General features: G+C 46.7%; 1 protein-coding gene across 6 annotated transcripts in view; it reads right to left on the reverse strand.

The window, feature by feature from the left end:
• Window positions 1-7835, reverse strand: part of Fam219a (family with sequence similarity 219 member A) — a 52936-nt gene extending 45101 nt beyond the window's left edge. For 2 of the 6 annotated variants that reach the window (XM_052176280.1, XM_052176279.1), the window contains exon 1: window positions 7466-7835. In XM_052176280.1, coding sequence (XP_052032240.1) covers window positions 7466-7525 — 60 coding nt within the window. In that variant the 5' untranslated portion in view covers window positions 7526-7835. The remainder of the gene's footprint in view (window positions 1-7465) is intronic. The other 4 variants (XM_052176281.1, XM_052176285.1, XM_052176283.1 and 1 more) reach the window with 4 other exon arrangements.
• Window positions 7836-18147: the final 10312 nt, after the last annotated feature.

The following is an 18147-nucleotide window of genomic DNA, read 5'->3' on the forward strand; positions in this document are numbered from 1 at the left end:
CATAAGCATCCCAAAGGATCAATATTCTTAACAACACACTAGAGGAGGTGCTGCTCTAAGTCATTTTTGGCTGATGACTCACTAATTCTTTTATAGGAATACAATTAATATGGGAACCGTAAATAACTTATAGCCTGACCATAGTTATACTAAAATCAAGCGCATAGTGAGATATACAGACTCTCGTAGCTTCTGGTACTCAGGGTTTTGGTTGTTTGCAGAGTGTGAGTACGTAGCCCAGGCTGGCCTGGAGGTGGCTGCGAGTATCAAGCTGGACTCACACTCAAGAGCCTCCTGCCTCAGCCTCCCTAGCATCGGATTACAGGTGTATACCCATAGTCAGCAGTGTGTGTGTGTGTGTAAGTGTGTGTGTGTGTGTGTGTGTGTGTGTGTGTATGTGTGTGTGTGTGTATGTGTGTGTGTGTGTGTATCGCAAAGATGCCCACAGTGGCTAGAAGCGGGTACTGGACTCCCCTGGATCTGGAGTTCTAGGCAGTTCTGAGCTACCTGTTGTGAATTCTGGGAGCTGAACTTGGGTTCCCTTGAAGAACAACCAGTACTCTTAGCCAGTGAGCCATCTCTCCAACCCTGTGGGTATATGTTTGCGTGGACTGTGCACATGTGCATGCCAGTGTGCACACACATTTGTGTGAGCACATCTGGGGCCAGAGAGCTATGCTGGGTTTTTCTCCTATCACATCCACTTCAGTTTTTGAGACAGGTTCTGTCACTGAGCGCACAGACTGGAGTTCACAGACTGCCTAGGGGACTAGCTGGCCGGTGAGCTCCAGGGACCCACAAGTCTCTGTCTCCTCAGTGCTGGGACCACAGACCCACTGGACCAATCAATCTTCTTAGGAAACAATGACACAATGAGTCCTTCAGCCAGAACTTCAGGGTAACCACCTTAGCCTGATCCTCCCAATTTCCACCTCTCCTGGGGTTTCTTGTATTAGTTTTCTCAGTCGGCTGAAAGGCACAGTACAGCTAAACCCAAGAAGTGGTTTGTATGTTCCCTTTCCAGGCACAAGGTTTGTCTCAGGTTTGTATTGCTGTGATAAAGCACCATGACCAAAAAGCAACTTGGAGAAAAACCGGCTTATTTCAGCTTACAGTTCTCAGGTCTCTCCATCCCTGAGGGAAGTCAGGGCAGGAACCTTGAGAGAGGCCCTGAAGCAGAAGCCACAGAGGAGTACTGCCTGTTCTCCATGGTTTGCTCGTCTACTTTCTTATAAACCCCTAAACCATCTGTCCAGGGAGGCACCACCCACAGTTGATCATTAATTAAGAAAATGCCCCACAGGCTTGCTTACAGGCCACTCTTATGGGGCACTTTCTCAAATGTGGTTCCCTGCTCTCGGATATCACTAGCTTGTGTCCATCTGATAAAACAAGCAAGCAGACAACAACACAACAGACAAGGCTCCATCTGCTCGCTCTGTGTGTGTGTGTGTGTGTGTCTGTGCGCGCACGTGCGCGCGTGTCTGTGTGAATGCATGTAGATACCTGTGGAATCCAGAACATGAGGTGCCCTGGAACTAGAGTTACAGGTATTTGTGAACCACATGACATGGGTGACGAGAAGCAAATTTGGGTTCTGTGAAGAGCTAAAACACACTTAAGCACAGAGCTATCTCTCTAGCCCTCCTTTCTTTGCTTTTTAAGACAGAACCTCTTGTAGTCTAGGCTGGCCCCAAACTCACTATGCAGCCAAGGATGACCTTGGATTTTGGGTCCTCCCACCTCCCTTTTCCAAGTACTGGGAGCACACATGTGTGTTTCCACACCTGCTCTGTGTAGTGGTGAGGATGGGACAGAAGGTCCCTGCTCCAGCTCTGTCGACTGAGGTACATCCCGAGCCCTTCACTTGCTCTTTCCTGGAAGGGAGTGGGGCCCAGAAGGTAATCAAGTTCAAGTAAAGAGGTCTCTATTTTCAATTCCTGCTCACTCCGGGCTACCAGCAGTTAAAGGCGGTGAGTTGCTTGGGGCCTGTGAACGGCTCCGCCTGAACATCAGCTAGCATGGGATCGCCCGCCGGCCTGCAGAGCCACACTTGGGCATCTGGGAAGCCAGGCCACCTGTGAGAGAAGTCTGTTTCTTTGGCACCCCTTGCTTGCAGTGAAGCAGCACAAGGCTTCAACTCCAAGAACAGCCTGCAGGGCTGCATGTGAACTGCTCTCAGAAGAGGACGGGATATTGTCTTCTCCTGGTTGTGGCTCTTGCAGATAATGCTATAGCATGCACTACACCCATTCACTTAGGATGAACCAGTAGAGGCCTAGAAACCCAACCATAGCTGATGAGAAGTCAGGTCAGAAACCTCGACAAGGCATAGGCTTGCAGGTCACACGGGAATCCAGCACTTGGAAGGGGGAGGGGAAGACCCAAAGTTCAAAGTCACTTAAAACCTTGCCTAAATACAGAGGCAGGGAGGAGGATCAGGGGTTCAAGATCACCTTTAGCTACCTATTGCATTTGAGGCCAGCCTGGTTTACATGAGACTCTGCCTAAAGATCAGTAAACAAACAAACAAACAAACAAACAAACCCACTTTGGTTATTGCTGTCACCAATTCTCTTTACTCAGTGAGCCAGGCTCCTAGGGAGAACAGTCAGAGAAGCACATATCTCAGCCACCCTCTGAGGCTGACATGTCAGTGTCACCCTAATGCTTGTTTTTTTCAGAACTCCTGAGTCCCCCATAATCCCAGAAGTTGTGCAAAGGGACAAATGCAGCTTCCACATTCCTGAGATGGTTGGTGAGAGTCTCTTCCTCCGTCCAAATCCATATCAGAAACCTTGGGGTCATTTGATTTCCTAGCTCTCCACAGCCTGGAATTCTTGCCTTTCCTGCACCATGTCAGACTGGTGCTCCCGCTCCTCTTCTAAGAGCTGAGCAGTGTGGACTCTGACAGGTGAGCCCTCCCTTACCACTGGACCAGAGCCCATCTTTGCAGGCACTGGGCCCTTCCTGGCTCTCCTGTGGTATTCATTATCCCATGGTGCCTCAGTCAACCCTGCCCTGGGCATACTCCTGCAGTTAGAGTCTCTGTTGTTGATCCCAGCACAGCATCTAGGTTCTTTCTTGGTGTTTTTTTTGGAGAAGGAGCTTTGTAGGTAAAGACTAAGGCCCTAGTTTTCCAAAAAGAAAGATATATAGAGATGACTTCTCCCCAGGATCTACCCTTAAACCAAAGAACCATCTGATCTCAAGGAACATCTTAAAGGCACTTAGACCAGAGTATGTATATATGCATGTATGCATGCATGCATGTATGCACATACGTAGGTATGTACATATATAGTATGTATGTGTATGTATGTGTATATGTATGTATATGTATGCACATGTATGTATATGTATGCATGTGTATGTATGTATATGTGTGCATGTATGTATATGCATATATATGTAGGTATGTATATGCATGTATATGTATGCGTGTATATGCATGTGTATGTGTATATGTGTATGCATGTATATGTATGTAGGTATGTATATGTATGTATGTATGTGTATGTATATATATGTATATGTATGTATGTATGAATATGTATACATCTCTTCCACAGTGCTGACTTGCTATCTTTGTGATGCTCTCTTCTTCTTTCAGGTGCTCCTAAGGCCCAGTCATTGAGTTAACACCCTGGGAATCCCTAGCCCTTAGAGTCAGCAGACAATGGACGTCTTAAATTCCTTTCCCAGCTCCAGTCAGAGGTCAGGATGACAGCTTTCCCTCACGTTTTCAGGATCACCATGCATCACTGTTCATTCTGACATATATCTATGCCAATATTTTAGGAAAATATGACATATATCTTCTTATCATCATTCACGTTCATCCTTCTGGAGATCCACAAGCAGAGAGAGCCCTTACTTGTCTCTGTATCGTTACAGTAGCAGGAATGGAGCAGACATGTGCTAACTCATGAACTAAGCAAATGAGTTGATGGGTAATCTGGTTCTCTCAAGCATGCAGGGACCACGTCTTTTGCCATATGCCATTCTGTAAGCATCTTATGCCTCTGTCTGAGCAGTAGGCAGAGTGTTGCTTGATGAAATTAAGTACTCAAAAGCTCTATTTATTTTTCTTGCAACAAATCTCTTCCAAGACATAGACAGTGTGACCATGCCAACCAGCGAAACAGATAACAGGCCAGAGGGCCTGTGCCTGCCACTTATACCAATAAGAGCCCGAATACTACTCAAGTGCTCAGTAGAGCCCTGGGCGTCAAGGAGTAGTTGCTCTGGACCCATGATGTGTGTGGCACAGCTGGCACACAAAATGAGCCCTTCCAATCTTTCTAGAAGACAGAGCAGGAGCAGAGCCCAGGGACCAGGCCACCAAGAGGAGACAAGAAAAGACCCTGGGGAGCGCAGAGATAGGCTGGGGCCTGGTTCAGCTGCTGAGATGCAGCCAGGCCAATTAAATAATTGCCATGATGGGGAAAGAAGGAAAGCCACTCCTTTCAGGCAAACTCCCACCCCAGACAGGAGGCTCTAGGCAGCTGTGAACAGCAGCAGCAACAATAGGGCAGGAATTTCTTCCTCTGCCTCCCACTAGCTGAGAGCTAATGCTTAAATTAGCACCTTGGAAACACCCAGATCCTCTGGCTGCACTGGCTCTCTCAGCGCTGCCACTCCCCCTAGCCTCCTTTTCAAGACAAGTTTCTCTTTCAAGTAAAAATAAAGAAAATGATGCTTCTCCTACAGCTCATCTTTCCAAGATAGGAATAGCCTCTGCATTCTCTTACTACTATGGGTGGTGATAAGGGTTATTCGCTGATGGGGCCCAAGACACAGGCCTCTGTCCATACACCCCAGTTCTGAAAGGAGCAGTGCAGCTGCCTTATCTTTTCTTGGGGTCTAAGGAGGCTGACTCTACTCTGCTCTCAGGCTGCTTACTCATAGGGTACACAAGAGAAATAAACTTTTACTGAACTGTGTGCTCCAGCAGGGAAGGGCCCCATCTGAACTTATGTTGCTAACTGCTGTGTCCCTGATATCTTGTGTAGTATCTGGAACATAGTACATGTTCAGTATTTGGTAAATCATTGTTCTGAGTCAATATATCGGGCTTCATGATATTCTTTGGAAGGGAGAATGAGGAACTATTGTTTAAATGATGAATGAACAGAGACTTCCTAGAGGGCTCCATAAATAATAGCAAAAAGTGGAAGAGATCACAGGTAAATCTGAGCCTGGGACCCTAGTTCTGATGGTCTTTCCCCAAACACCCCTACAGAGCCATTCTGTCTTCTGCCTTTGTGGTGTGCATCTTGATTCCTTATGACCCGAATGAGTGTCCTTGGGGAAATGCTACACTCGATTCTGCTGTTCTCAACAGAATACAGGGCACTTAAGGAGTTTGGGGTTGGGGTGGGGATGTCTCTAGACTCCAATATGGTAACAGAGTCAAGAAACAGGGTATTGTCTTTAAACACTCTCCCCCCGCGCCCCCACGTGTGAGAGACTATATTGTTATTTCTTTAAGACTCCCTTAGCCTCGGCACAGCAATCCCTTGCAGATTGCTTTAGCCTTCCAAAACAGGCAGGGCAGCTACAGCTATTCTAATAAGTACCTTCTCACCACCAACTTCTCAACTTCAGAGCCACACAAACCAAAACAGCCCCAGAGTCTTCTACCCATGATTAAGAAAGAATACCAGGAAATAACAGAATCACCCAAAACAACTACGCAATCCTGATGGCTTTATTCTTTCTTCTCTTTCCTTGGACAGCTAGCTATTACCTTGGGAACCTCAGCTAAGAACAAGAACTACCTCATCTCCTGGACTTACCAGAACCTCCACCCCTTTCATCCTCCCACCCACACATGATCAGCTTAGAACGGGAAGGGCACCCTAGTTTGAAAACAAGGTTAGCTGAATAGAGAACCTACTAAGCGAAATTCTAACTCAGCCCAAGGCTCTTCTTTACAAATTCACAGAACAAACTTTTCCCTGGAGATTTCCTGGTTCCCAGAGAATTCAGCAGTGGCATCAAGGTAGGGAAAAGTCCTGCAGCATCTCTCAGTTTAATATTTTGTCTACAAAGCCCATCTGTTTCGGCTTCGCTTCACAAACCGTAGAAGACACTCATCTCCAGCTATGTGGCAACTGATTATCTAGCAAACTACCTGGCACAGAGACTGCGGTACTTCCCACCTTCCCATTGTGGTCCACCTTGACTACTGTAATAGGCACGTTCCCTATCTACGGAACCACAAAGCATACCTGTCAATTTAGTAGCTGAAGGCGCAAGGGAAGAACCTATTCTGGGCCACCCTGATGAACACAGAGGGAAGAGACTCAGGGAGCCCTCAAGCTTCAGGAGTTGGAGAGCACAGGTCAGCTCCAGCAGAGAGCAGGGCATCCATTACCTATTGGTTCCTGGCCTATCACGCCTCGTTTTAGATCTTACTAGCACAAGCCCCAACGTGGGTTAAGGGAACGAACATGGCCTCTACATTCTCTCCTTTTGCCTTCTCTAGGCCAGCTAGCTGGCTAGGCCTCAGCCTTTCCTCCCCGTATGCAGACAGCAGTGACAGTCAGGTAGCCTCAGGGCAATAACCAGCAGGCACCATCTTCTTTAGACCATGCCTCTGTAAACTGGCATCACCCTCCCCCTTCCATCCCTTCGGCGCCCGCCGGCATCGATGACATCATTCCTGCCTGACTCCAGGACCACGGACCGGAGGCAGGATCCCCGCCCAGCAAAGACTCCAAACACGTAGGCCTAAGATGACAGGGGCTCTTCCGAATTCCGAACCGGTCGGCACAGCCCACTCCAGGACAGCTCCACCTCTTATCCTGGAGATACCTTCCCATGGACACCCTTGATTCTCCATCTCGACACCGCACACTCTTCCCCTTTCCAAAGCCCCCAGTTGAAATGAGGCTCCTCTCTGGAGAGGAAGGGAATTCCCAGGTCCTGCACGGAACCTCTGCCCCCATCAATGCCTGCTTCCAGGTCAGCTTTGCTATCTTAATCTAAAGGACCGGCGGGCAGGCCTCTCCTTTTCTAAAGGCCTATTTCCTTTCCTCCTTAGACTGATCTGCTGGCCTCCTCCCTCGCCCTGAGCATCACAGGCCTGGGGGGTGGGGGAGCTAAACGCCTTTCTCATACGACCCCTGGGCCTGCTGCCAAAGATGCTCTGTGACATCCTCCTAAATTGGCCTCCACTAGAGGTGTGTGCACTATAGTGCTTCCCTCGGTCCTTTCCGACGGCGTTCTGCATTTGCTGACCGTGCCCCTCCGCCCTTCCAGGTCCTTCGCTCGCACCGCTGGTAATCTCCCACGGTTTTCTTGCTCTGCAAATCTCCCTCCCCCGGCAAAGCGTTTTCAGGACTCCCTCTCCCTTATCAGATGGCGCCCCCTCGCACAATCCCCACGGCCTAGTTCCTTCCCTCCCCTCCAGCGGCGCCCCTCCCGGCCCCGGCCTGCCCGCCGCCCGCCCCCTCACCAGCGGCTGCATCTCCGAGTGCGCGGTGGGCACCTGGAACCGGTCGATCTCCTCCATCATGGTGCCGGCGAGCGAGAGGGCCAGGGGCCGGGCGCGGCCAGGGACGCGGATGGGACCGCGCGGGGCGGCGGCCCCAGAAGCCCGGCAGATGATGCAGACTAGGCCGCCCTGGACCAGTCGGGCGGATAGGTGGATGGAAGGATGGATAGGCGGCGAGAGACTCGCGGGAGGACTGAGACCGGCGTAGCTCCGTGGAGTTGCCTAGAGCTACCGCGGCAGTAGCCCCGCGGAGGGAGCCGCAGGTCTTGCCTCGCCTCCTCCTCCGCCGCCGCCTCCTGTCAGCAGCTCAGCCACTGCGGTGACTCTGCAACTCCACTTCCGGGTCCGGGACACCGCCCGGATCCTGCATTATTCATGAGAAGGCGGTGTCTGGGCGCCCCAGCCCTTCCCACTTGCGGGCGCTCCTTGCGCGGAGGGCGGACTTATCTTTCGCTGCGGAGGCGGGGCTTAGCGGAGCCAGAGGATCCCTGCGCGCCCAAGCTCCTCCTCCTCCCCGGGCCCGGAGGGGGTGCTACGTGCGCCTGCGCGCCCGGTGCCTGACGGTTGCTGGGTAACCGCGTCAGGGAGGAGCTGATGCTGTTCTGCAAGGGCGCGAGGACCCACAAGTCAGCTGTCCCTGAAGAACCTTGGTGACTGGGAATTGAAGTGGAAGAGAGTCTGCACTGCTGTGTGTGGTCAAGAAGGAGAAACTTCTCCCCAGGAGAGGAAGCATTTTGTAGGTTTTTCAGGGTGTGAGGTGCTTTCAATTTTTGCGGCAATGCCCTCGAAACAGATTCGTAAGCAGGTAATGTCTTACTGTGGCCTGCTGTCTTCTGATGACCTCTGACCTTAACCGCCAATTATTTCCTGTTGACCCCCAACCTGTCTCTCTTGTGACTCCTGGCTTGTATTCCCACTGACCTGATTCTTCTGTTCTCTCTCACAAATCCTGTCCTCCTCTCCCAAATTGTCCTGAACCCACAGTCATTTTACTTTTAACTGAATCTGTTTTTTCTTATTACTTCCATCTCTTCACCACAGACCCATCTTATCTATTCTGCCCCCTTAATCCCCCAACAGTCCACTGAGTCCCTTCCTCATTCCCCTTTCATTCTTGTCCCAATGGATTTTTTTTTTTTTTATTTAACACTGCTGCTGGTCAGTGCAGAGCTAAGTGGGGACAAGAGGCCATTTGCCATGTGGGAATTCAGAGAGGGGACAGGAGAACTGTACAGGAGACTTGGAATAGAACAGATCATGTGCAGGACTTTGGAGCAAGAAGTCAAACAGAGGAAGAAGAGAAAGGCCTTTTTTTCTAACCATGTTCCCTGCCCTCAAACACGAGTCTCCTCCTTATAAGACTCTTATCTACTTAGCCATGTGAACGTTATGTCTCTGTCACCTGACAAGATGTCATCCCTTCTCACAAGAGATTTGAATTACTCCCAGAATCACCATGCATGATAATCTAGTCTCAAGTTCTCAAGGAGCATTCTGGGATATATTAAAAAATGGCTCTGTCCTGTAGAAATTGCTTTTCTAACAACCATCAGAGCATCTACTTTTTTAAAAAAAAAAAAAACATTTTTTCTACTCTTAAGACTAGGTATATTGAAGTTTGGAGAGCAAATCTGTGTCCACGATATTTAAGACTTCATATATTTTGGTAGAGATTCTTGTATATCAACCTTGTGCCTTCTGCTTCTTTCACACTTGTCATCTACAGCTGAAGAACCACTCAGTCTTAGAGTTCTGTAGCCCCCGAGAGGCTGTCTCTCCTTGGCTTGGTCATGCCCTGGTTTTATGTTGAGGCGGAATTGTGATTTGAAACTCTTGTTTTGTGTCTAAGGCAGCTGACCCTTAATTTATAGGCAGTTTGTTTTAACTTGACATTGCCAAGGTCGAGCTAGTTAGATGCAATAAAACAGATCCTTCTGTATGCTTCAGGTATGATAGAGTTGTACAGATACAACCAACACATAGACTATGTCCTCGATGACAAGAAATCCTCTGCTTTAGTCTCCCCCCCTCCCCTAAGCACTGGCCCGCCTTCTCTCACCACAGGTGATTTTTTTCCGAGCAGCTTGTAGTTTGAACAGAATGAGTTTCTCCAGCCTCACTAGGGGAAACACCAGTGACTAGTTACATTGAAAGCAGAAAGAGGTGACAACAGAGAGGAAGGAGAGAAAACCTAACCATTGGGCCCTGCACACATCAGCACCGTCTGCTGGAGGGAAGGGGTGTTTTAGTACCATGTAAATACTAGTGTGTTGTGAGGAAAGGCTAGGCCGTGCTCATCGTGGTCTTGTCTCACTGAGATTCCATTTAGATCAATACTAAGCTCTAAAGCATGGGATAAGCGGGCTGTGCTTGAGACATTGCCTCTGTCTCCCGGTATAAGAGAGCAGAAGGGTGAAGGCCTTGTTCCTGGGGCTGAAGGAGAGAAAGGCATGCAGGTGGGGGTGGTAGAGAGGCTTCAAGGGAGGAGGACAGTAGGACTCAGAAGCTCATTCTGATAAGGAAAGGTCAGGATTGGGACAGTTAGAGGACAGAGAGCAGCTTAGACTATTTGTTCCTGTCACACTGATGAACAGGTCTTTTAGTGCATTTGAGGGTCTCTCTCCTGTGTGTGTGTGTAGACTCAGGGTGGCTGCTGAGGCATCAGATACTCCTGGAGCTAGAATTATAGATGGTTGTTAGCCATCTATAATTCTAGACCCTGGGAATCAAACTCAGTTCTTCTGCAAGAGCAGGGAGCGCTTTTAATGGCCAAATCACCTCTCCACACCTGCTTTGTAATATTTTCTCATGCTCTCAAAGTCTCAAAAGTCCAACTGGGTTAATAGGGCCTAGATGTCCCTGAATGGTCCTGTCATCGCTACCCAGTCTACTTCAGAGCTTACCATTAACTTTATGAGAAACACTTTTTTCTACTCTTAAGACTAGGTATATTGAAGTTTGGAGAGCAAATCTGTGTCCATGATATTTAAGACTTTATGTGTTTTGGCAGAGATTCTTGTATGTCAACCTTGTGCCCTCTGCTTCTTTCACACTTGTCATCTACAGCTGAAGAGCCACTCAGCCTTCATCTGCACACTGACATGCTCTCTTCCTCTAGAGTGATACCCACAGCATCTTTCTGCTCTGGGTCCTAGAAACTGCTCTTCCTCCGCGGCCTTTCCTGTCTAACCTCTGCTTCACCTTACCCTGCCCTAAATGTCCCTTTTCTTTCTTGTGTGTCAGTTGAGTTTCAACACGGCATTCATATTTTCCTATAAAGGACTAAGCCTACTTTCTGGAAACAGAACAGGGTGACATGCCTACTACTACATAAACTTAGTTGTAGCAAGGATCAACTCTGGATTCTTGTTCATTCTCTGTAACTTGGATAAAACCTTGTGTATATTTAATTCTGAAAAGGAGTTGGTGGAATATTAACCCGAATGCACAAGCTCATCCGTGGGAGTTTTCATCTGAGTGTGTTTGATGGGTAAGAGTATTCCTGGGGTGGGAGTCATAGCAGGGAGCAGAGTGGGGCCTGCAGAAAGGAGATGCGTGTGTAGTCGTGTTCCTCTGAGGCTCTCTCCATGTGGCTGCTCCTGCAGCAGGGCTATGAATGGTTTGGACGTGAACTATGTGCATCTGTGGCTTAGGAGACTAAGAGGTTACCAAATTCTCATGAGGTAGCCACTCCATCTTATGCAAAACTACAGAAGGACTGTCTACTCTGTGCCAGGTGCTGTCCTAGGGATGGGTGACACAGAGAGAAATGACACAAATTAAATCCCTGCTCTCAGGGAGCTTATCTTAAGTAAATTATCAATCAATCCATAAGTAAGTAAAATACATGGTATATTAGGTGATAGTAGGTGCCAAGAAGAAAGACAAACCAGGGAGATGTACTTGGACATTTAGGGGGCCAGATGATTCTGATTTAAATAAGGAACTCAGAAAGAGCCTCACAGAGGTGAGAACAGAGCCTTCAGAAAAAGGCAGGAGCTGTGGTCACTGGGGTTGGCCGGGGTGGGGGAGGGGAGGGGGAGGGAGAGCCTTCGGAAGGATGGCATAGCAAGCTTATGCTCCTGAGGCTGGGGACTACTCCTTGTGTTCTGGATCCACAAGGAAGGGAGACAAGTAGTAGGAAGTCAGGTCGGGGAGGTGCCTCTGGCCTGTCTTGCCTTTACCCGCCTCCCAGAGTTAATCAAATAACTCACACCATATTAAATCGGTCATGATGGCACTCCATGAATCATAATTCATAATTAAAATGCATGAATGCCAGGCACCATAAACCATGACCAGCTCCAAACATCACTGGTAAATGCCCCAATAGCAAAGTGTCCTTCCTAACACTGGTGAGCATGCCAACTAACTATGTGTGTCATGTGCAGGGGCTTTGCCGCACTGCCAGACAGTGCCTGGCAGCCAGACTGCTCAGTAGAAAACCAAATTAGAGTCTTCTGTGAACTCCAGTTAAGAGCTAATTTTAGTTTATGACTAACAAATTTTAGTACCCCTTTATAACTCAGTTGGTTATCATTAAAAGGGAGGGAAAAAAGGTCTGGGATTTCGCACCATTTGCTTATAAAAGCCCAAGAAAAGGGACTTACATTTGGACAACCTTGTGCTCTTACAAGAAACCCTCCTGGGGCACACTCTCAAAGACTTGTGATCTAGATGAAAGGTGACCAGGCACGGGGAGGGCAAGGAGGTAGCTAGGAGTTACTTCTCCTCCTGGGCTTCTCACTTCATCCCTTGTAAATCTCTCGCAGTTAAACCACTACCACTCCCAAGCCCAATCTATAAACCTGCTCTCCCAGTATGCTGCAAAGGCCTTGTAAACTGCGCACCCCCACCTGCTCACACCCTTTCAAATTTATTCTCTATGGATCATTAAACAAACAAACACAAACAAACAAAAACCCCCCAAAACAAAAAAAACATCACCCCCCCACACACACACATCCTAGCATTAGCACACAGCAAAACCTTGTTTTAAAAAACAAAAATCTGGACCAATTAGATGTGAGAAAGGAGCGGCCTTCAAGCCTGAAGACTTGAATTCTACTGTGAGAACCCACACAATAGGAGAAGAAAACCAGTTTCCAGAGATTGTCTTCTGACCTCCCTGAGCTTGTTGTGGCCATAAATATGAGTACACACATTCACACACACACACACACATACACACATACCATACACACACACACCATACACACACACACACACCATACACACATATACACACACACCATACACACACACACAAACACACACACACTTGCATGAAAGCACCCATACAAGTACATGAATAAATAAATGTAATTTGAAACCAAAAAAACCCCCCAAATCTTTTCATACTGCCAATCTAATGAGACTGTCCCCTATTCAGAAGTCTTCAGTGACTCCCACTGCTTTTTAAAGTGTGCTTTTTTAAAAAAAGATTTATTTATTACATGTAAGTACACTGTAGCTGTCTTTAGAAACACCAGAAAAGGGTGCCAAACCTTGTTACAGATGGTTGTGAGCCACCATGTGGTTGCTGGGACTTGAACTCAGGACCTTCAGGAGAGCAGTCAGTTCTTAACCACTGAGCCATCTCTCCAGCCCTAAAGTGTGCTTTTTAAAGCCTTCAGGTCTTTACTCACATAGCTGATCCTAAGACTTTTAACTCAGAGCTCAGTCTCCACATCCTGTTCTGCCGTCTTCTGCCCTGTTGTTGAAGAAGACAGCTGAAGCTAATCCTCATTCATCTGTATGTATATATATTACTGTGCACTACGCTCCTTTCTTCTATAGTACGCATCATGGTTTGTAATTATTCACTTCCTTGTGTGTCATTGGACCATTGTATACTAGTATACTCATTGGAGCAGAGTTTGTGGATAGTTTTGTTTGTTTGTTTACAGCTGTTTTCTAGACTCCTAACAGTCGCGCCATCAGGTCAGAAACTGAATGAATGATTGGGTGTTGAAAGAATGATGAGGTATGGTGGGTGCAGGTACTATACCATGTCTCCTCACAGTGACTCTGGAGGAAACAGGAAAACCTTCTGAGAAAAATACAAACGTTTAAGGCATGAACAGACACATACGAATCCAAAATGGAGAATAAGAAATAACCAAAGAAGTGAGGTGACGATGAGGCAGGGTAGCTCCCAGCTGCTGTCAGCCATGTGGCCTGGTACCACAGTCAGTGCAGAGAGCAGTGAGGCCCGGCCTTCAGATGCAGTGATTAGGAATTCATTAAGGACTTTGCAGAGAACAACTTCAGAGGTAAAATCGAGACTGTGAACTAGAAGGCAGTGAAGACCATATGGGCAAGGATATATATTTTTTTTAAAGATGAAAGTAAAACTTGAATATATTAAGCCCTGTGGCAAAGGATCCGGATGGAGAGAAGTTGAAGATAAAGGAGAGAAAAATTGAATTATGACTTGATCCAAGTCTCTGAGAAGGTGGGCCGGGATCAGCACAGACAGAAGGAGGGATGCTTTGAAACAAGGGAGAAAAATGGATGCGTGCCAATGATGATAATTTTGAGGTTTCGTGGCAGGAAGTTGAGAGGGTTTTCTCTTCTCTTCCCCTAATAGTGTTACGGAATTCCTTCTGGAAGTGATAACTAGAAAACAAATTTTGCCAATGGCTGTCCCATTTTGTTATGATTACAGTCATGCTATTTTCAGAGTTATGGTCTGAGGTTTGTCATGCGCAATTATCAGATTACAAAACAGCTGTGAGTGTTTGAGGCCAGAACTCAGTCCCACCCCCACCCCGCCCCCCACTCGCTGTGGAGCCTAGCACATTGTTAGTATTTGGGACACGCCAGGTACTTGAATGATCGTGGCATAGGGCTCTTGGGCTTTGCAGCCTGCCGGCCGATGATGAAGTAAAGTTGGCTCCTTGGCTCCAGCTGTGAGCAAGCCACAGGAACTCGGTTCTGCTGGGTAGGAATGTGATGGCCTGCTCCATCTTCCCAGTTCTGGAGCACTGACAGGGTAGTGTGGGCGAAGCAAAGAATGTAGCTGTTGATCAAACTTTAGTTCCACTCCTTTGAGTTGTCACCATGCTTTGGACTTGCTGGGCTTTAACGTCCGTCATTTATCTTGCTCCCTGCTTCACGAGCCCCTGGGAATAAGAACCAGCTCAGCTTTGTCCCCTTAGCTGTCATCCAAGGCCCTGCATCATGGATACTGGGTGAATGGTTAGTGGCTGAGTGAATCAGGACACAAGTGGCTGGCGGACGATGGAAAGGTATGTATGGCAGTCCTTTGAACACTAACTTCTTTCTGCCCACAGAAGTTGTTCATGCCTCCCGAGTCTAATCCTGAACACCAGAAGGAACCCTGATCCAGGAGTTTAGCCCATGATTACTTACCTTAGATCCAGGTTCTTACTTGTTCTCTCCACATATCATGTATTCAGATCCAGCCCTGGAATATAAATGGACCAAGTAATCTGTGGGTTCTTGAATGGACAGATACTTATGTCTATGCCTCTTGCCTTCATAATAATGATTTTATCCTCTATTTCTAGAGTGCCCAAGCCATTTCTTTTACCATTATAATGTAAATTCTTAGGAATGTGTACAGGTGGCTTTTTTTTTTATTTCCACTAGGTTTATAGCCATATAAACCCACTGTCAACAGAAAATATTGTAAGTCAAATGCATTTGCTACATACACGTCACTTACCAAGCATCCTGGTTTAGCAGCACAGTCCATTGTAGAGTGTGAGCTAGTCACCCTTAAGGTCACTTAGCTGACAGGGAAATTTGTCTCCCTGTTGCTGCCTAGCATTTCAAGAAAGTATACTGTATAGCATGGACATAGGAAGGGAACAAGTTTTCAAGTATTCTCTGAACTGAATGCATATCACTTTTATCATCATAGGTTGAGAAGATAAGTCAGAGCATCCTTAGAGGCTGTATGTATTGTAGGCAAGTTCTTTGAGTTGTAAAGAACAGAGCATCTCCAAAGTTAGCTTAAAAAAAAAAGGCAGGCTGGAGAATGCACAAAATGTCTATGTGGAGGTATTCTAAGCGTATAGTCAGCCCAGCCCTGGGGTTGGAAAACCATTCATTCTGCAGCAGTCGTAGAGGTCCGTGGCTTTGACCTTGTCTCAGAGCCTCGCCACTTGTTTTAGCAGCTGCTCTTTTTTCCCCATCAGACAGTGTTTCCATGGTCTCTGCTCTCATAACTAGTGTTTCTAGTTCATGGCGCTTGCTCTGGCTTTCTCTGTCGCGTGAGCATTCGTGCCATCAGTACCTCCAACTACCAGCTCTCTCTGTGGCTCTGGTTCAGACTCTTAGGGAAGGGATCTGAGTGACCTTAGCTTAGTGACGTTAGTCCATAGAGTCTGTTAGCAGACTCTGTTAAGAGCCCAGGCAGTTTTTTCTAGAAAGAGTTACTCATTTTTTTATTGGTTCCTTCAATGTATTACTAAAGTAACTTTTCCGTTATTTCTGGTAAATCTCTTCTTTCTCATGAATTGTGCACGAAGGGGCCTCGGATTTTTTCTAGTCCAGTGCCTTCATTCAGGGCTGATATTTACATTACAAAGGTTAGGTCCTTTACAAAAGCCTTTACTGTAGAACTTTTAAAAAAATAGCACATTTCTGCAGTGAATTTTAAGATACCGTATACGTTCTATGTAACTTGCATAGATGTTACTATAGGGAACTTCCATTCTTCCCATCAGGAGGCAGTTAATTCCTGATTTGCACCCCCCCACACACACACACACCGTAAATAACTATAAATGTGAATGCAATTCTAAGGCAGTCATTTTGAGGCACTGACCATGTGCACTGCAGGACATTGGTTCCTGCAGGACGGGGAGCACCCAGTGTGAGTCACACATTTACCTGTGCTGTCTGCCTCATGACACTTTCCTGATCATGGCATGGGGTGTGTGGAGCAGAAGACAGATGCTAAGGAGAGCCTGAGAGTGCGAGAGAGAAGCTGTGGAGATTGTTGAGACAGGCAAAGGCTTTATAGCAGGCTTTATACGCATGTTTACGGTCTTTATGGATAGGAAATCTTAGCAGAAACCTAGGAACAATAGGGAAATACACTATCAGAAATGAAAATTTTATTGGATGGCCTAACAGCTATCACAGTGTACTGTGTTGCTAAGCAATGCATTTGGTATCTTAGGTGCATTAAAAGCATTTCGACTCACAATGGGTTTATCTGATGTAACCCTGTTAGAAGTAGAGAAACATCTGTATGCATACCTTCCAGTTGGTTAGGCCTGTGGAGGTGCATTCTGGGTACATGGATGAATGGAAATGATCCAATCTGCAGAACCAGAAAAAAACAAGATTTACAAAACAAGAAGCTTTAGTAACCTGTGGGAATATGTCATGTGTATAATTGGAATTGGTATGCTGTTGGAATACTAGAAGGAAAAATAAAAGAGGAAGAAAAAAATCTTAAGAAACAGTGTTTAGAGTTTCCCCAAATGATGGGGACCTTTGGGATGATGAGAAGCTCAGTGAGCCTGAGCAGGTTTCATACAGTAGAGTTGGGTCCAGTCCTAATACTGATGCCTTTGAAAGCCAACGACAAAATGAAAGCATTCACAGACTGCACAGCGCGCAGCAGCTTCCTGAGGCCTGTACTCAGAGGGCCTGGCACAGCCCAGGCTTGCTATCTCTTCTACTTCTCCCAAGCCTCAGCCAAGTTCACCCTACCTTGAGTTGGAAGCACTTCCTGGGGTCAGGGGAGCTAGTTCCCAGAATCTCCTGAAGGTAACCTGACCCTGCTCTGCCCAGTGCCCAAGGTTCAGAGGGAACAGCTCTCAGTGGAGAGCTGGCTCTGGGCCTGCACCCTGTACCCTTTCCTTTGCCTCCATTCACACATTTGCCACCTCCCAGGAAGCCATTTTAATCTGTGCAACTCATGTTCTTCCTAGCAATCTTATAGTTTTTTGTAGATCTGTTTCAAATTCCTGCTCTGTGTGTGTGTGTGTGTGTGAGTGAGAGAGAGAGATAGATTAAGTATGTGAGATGTGAGAGTGGAGAGGAAGACATATTGCTTAAAGAGAACAGTGATATAAATTATATATTACTTCTCAATGGAGTCCAGACACGATGCAATTATATATTTAAAGCATTGAAAGAAATTACTATTAACCTAGAATTCTCCATCCAGCACCTCTCAAGAAAAAATAATTTGGCCAGTGAGACGGCTGAGCATGTAAAAGCACTCACTAGGCAGTGCTGACAGCCCGGAGTTCAGTTCCCAGAGCCCACAGTGGGAGCAGAGAACTGACTCACACACACACACACACACACAATGATAAACAAAAATAATAATAAAAAAGGGTCCCTCAGAAAGGATGAAATACATTTTCAAACAAAACAAAACAAAGCTAAGAGGATTTATTATCCTTATACATCAAGACCAAGATATATTGGTAATAGGAAACATGTTGGTAAAGGCAAAATATAGCTTTCCCAACTCTTCTATTAATTTTTAAAGGGTATGTGACTGTTTAATGCAAAAGTAATTAGTGTTATTGTTGTCAGGTGGTGCCCCTATTGTATGTGGAAATGAAATATGTGACAATATAAGGTAAAAGTAGTGGTAATAAATGGGAATATAACCTAAAGTTATTGTAAGTGGGCTCAGTGATCTA

This window comes from Apodemus sylvaticus, chromosome 3, assembly GCF_947179515.1.
Source record: "Apodemus sylvaticus chromosome 3, mApoSyl1.1, whole genome shotgun sequence".
Lineage (NCBI taxonomy): Eukaryota > Metazoa > Chordata > Mammalia > Rodentia > Muridae > Apodemus > Apodemus sylvaticus.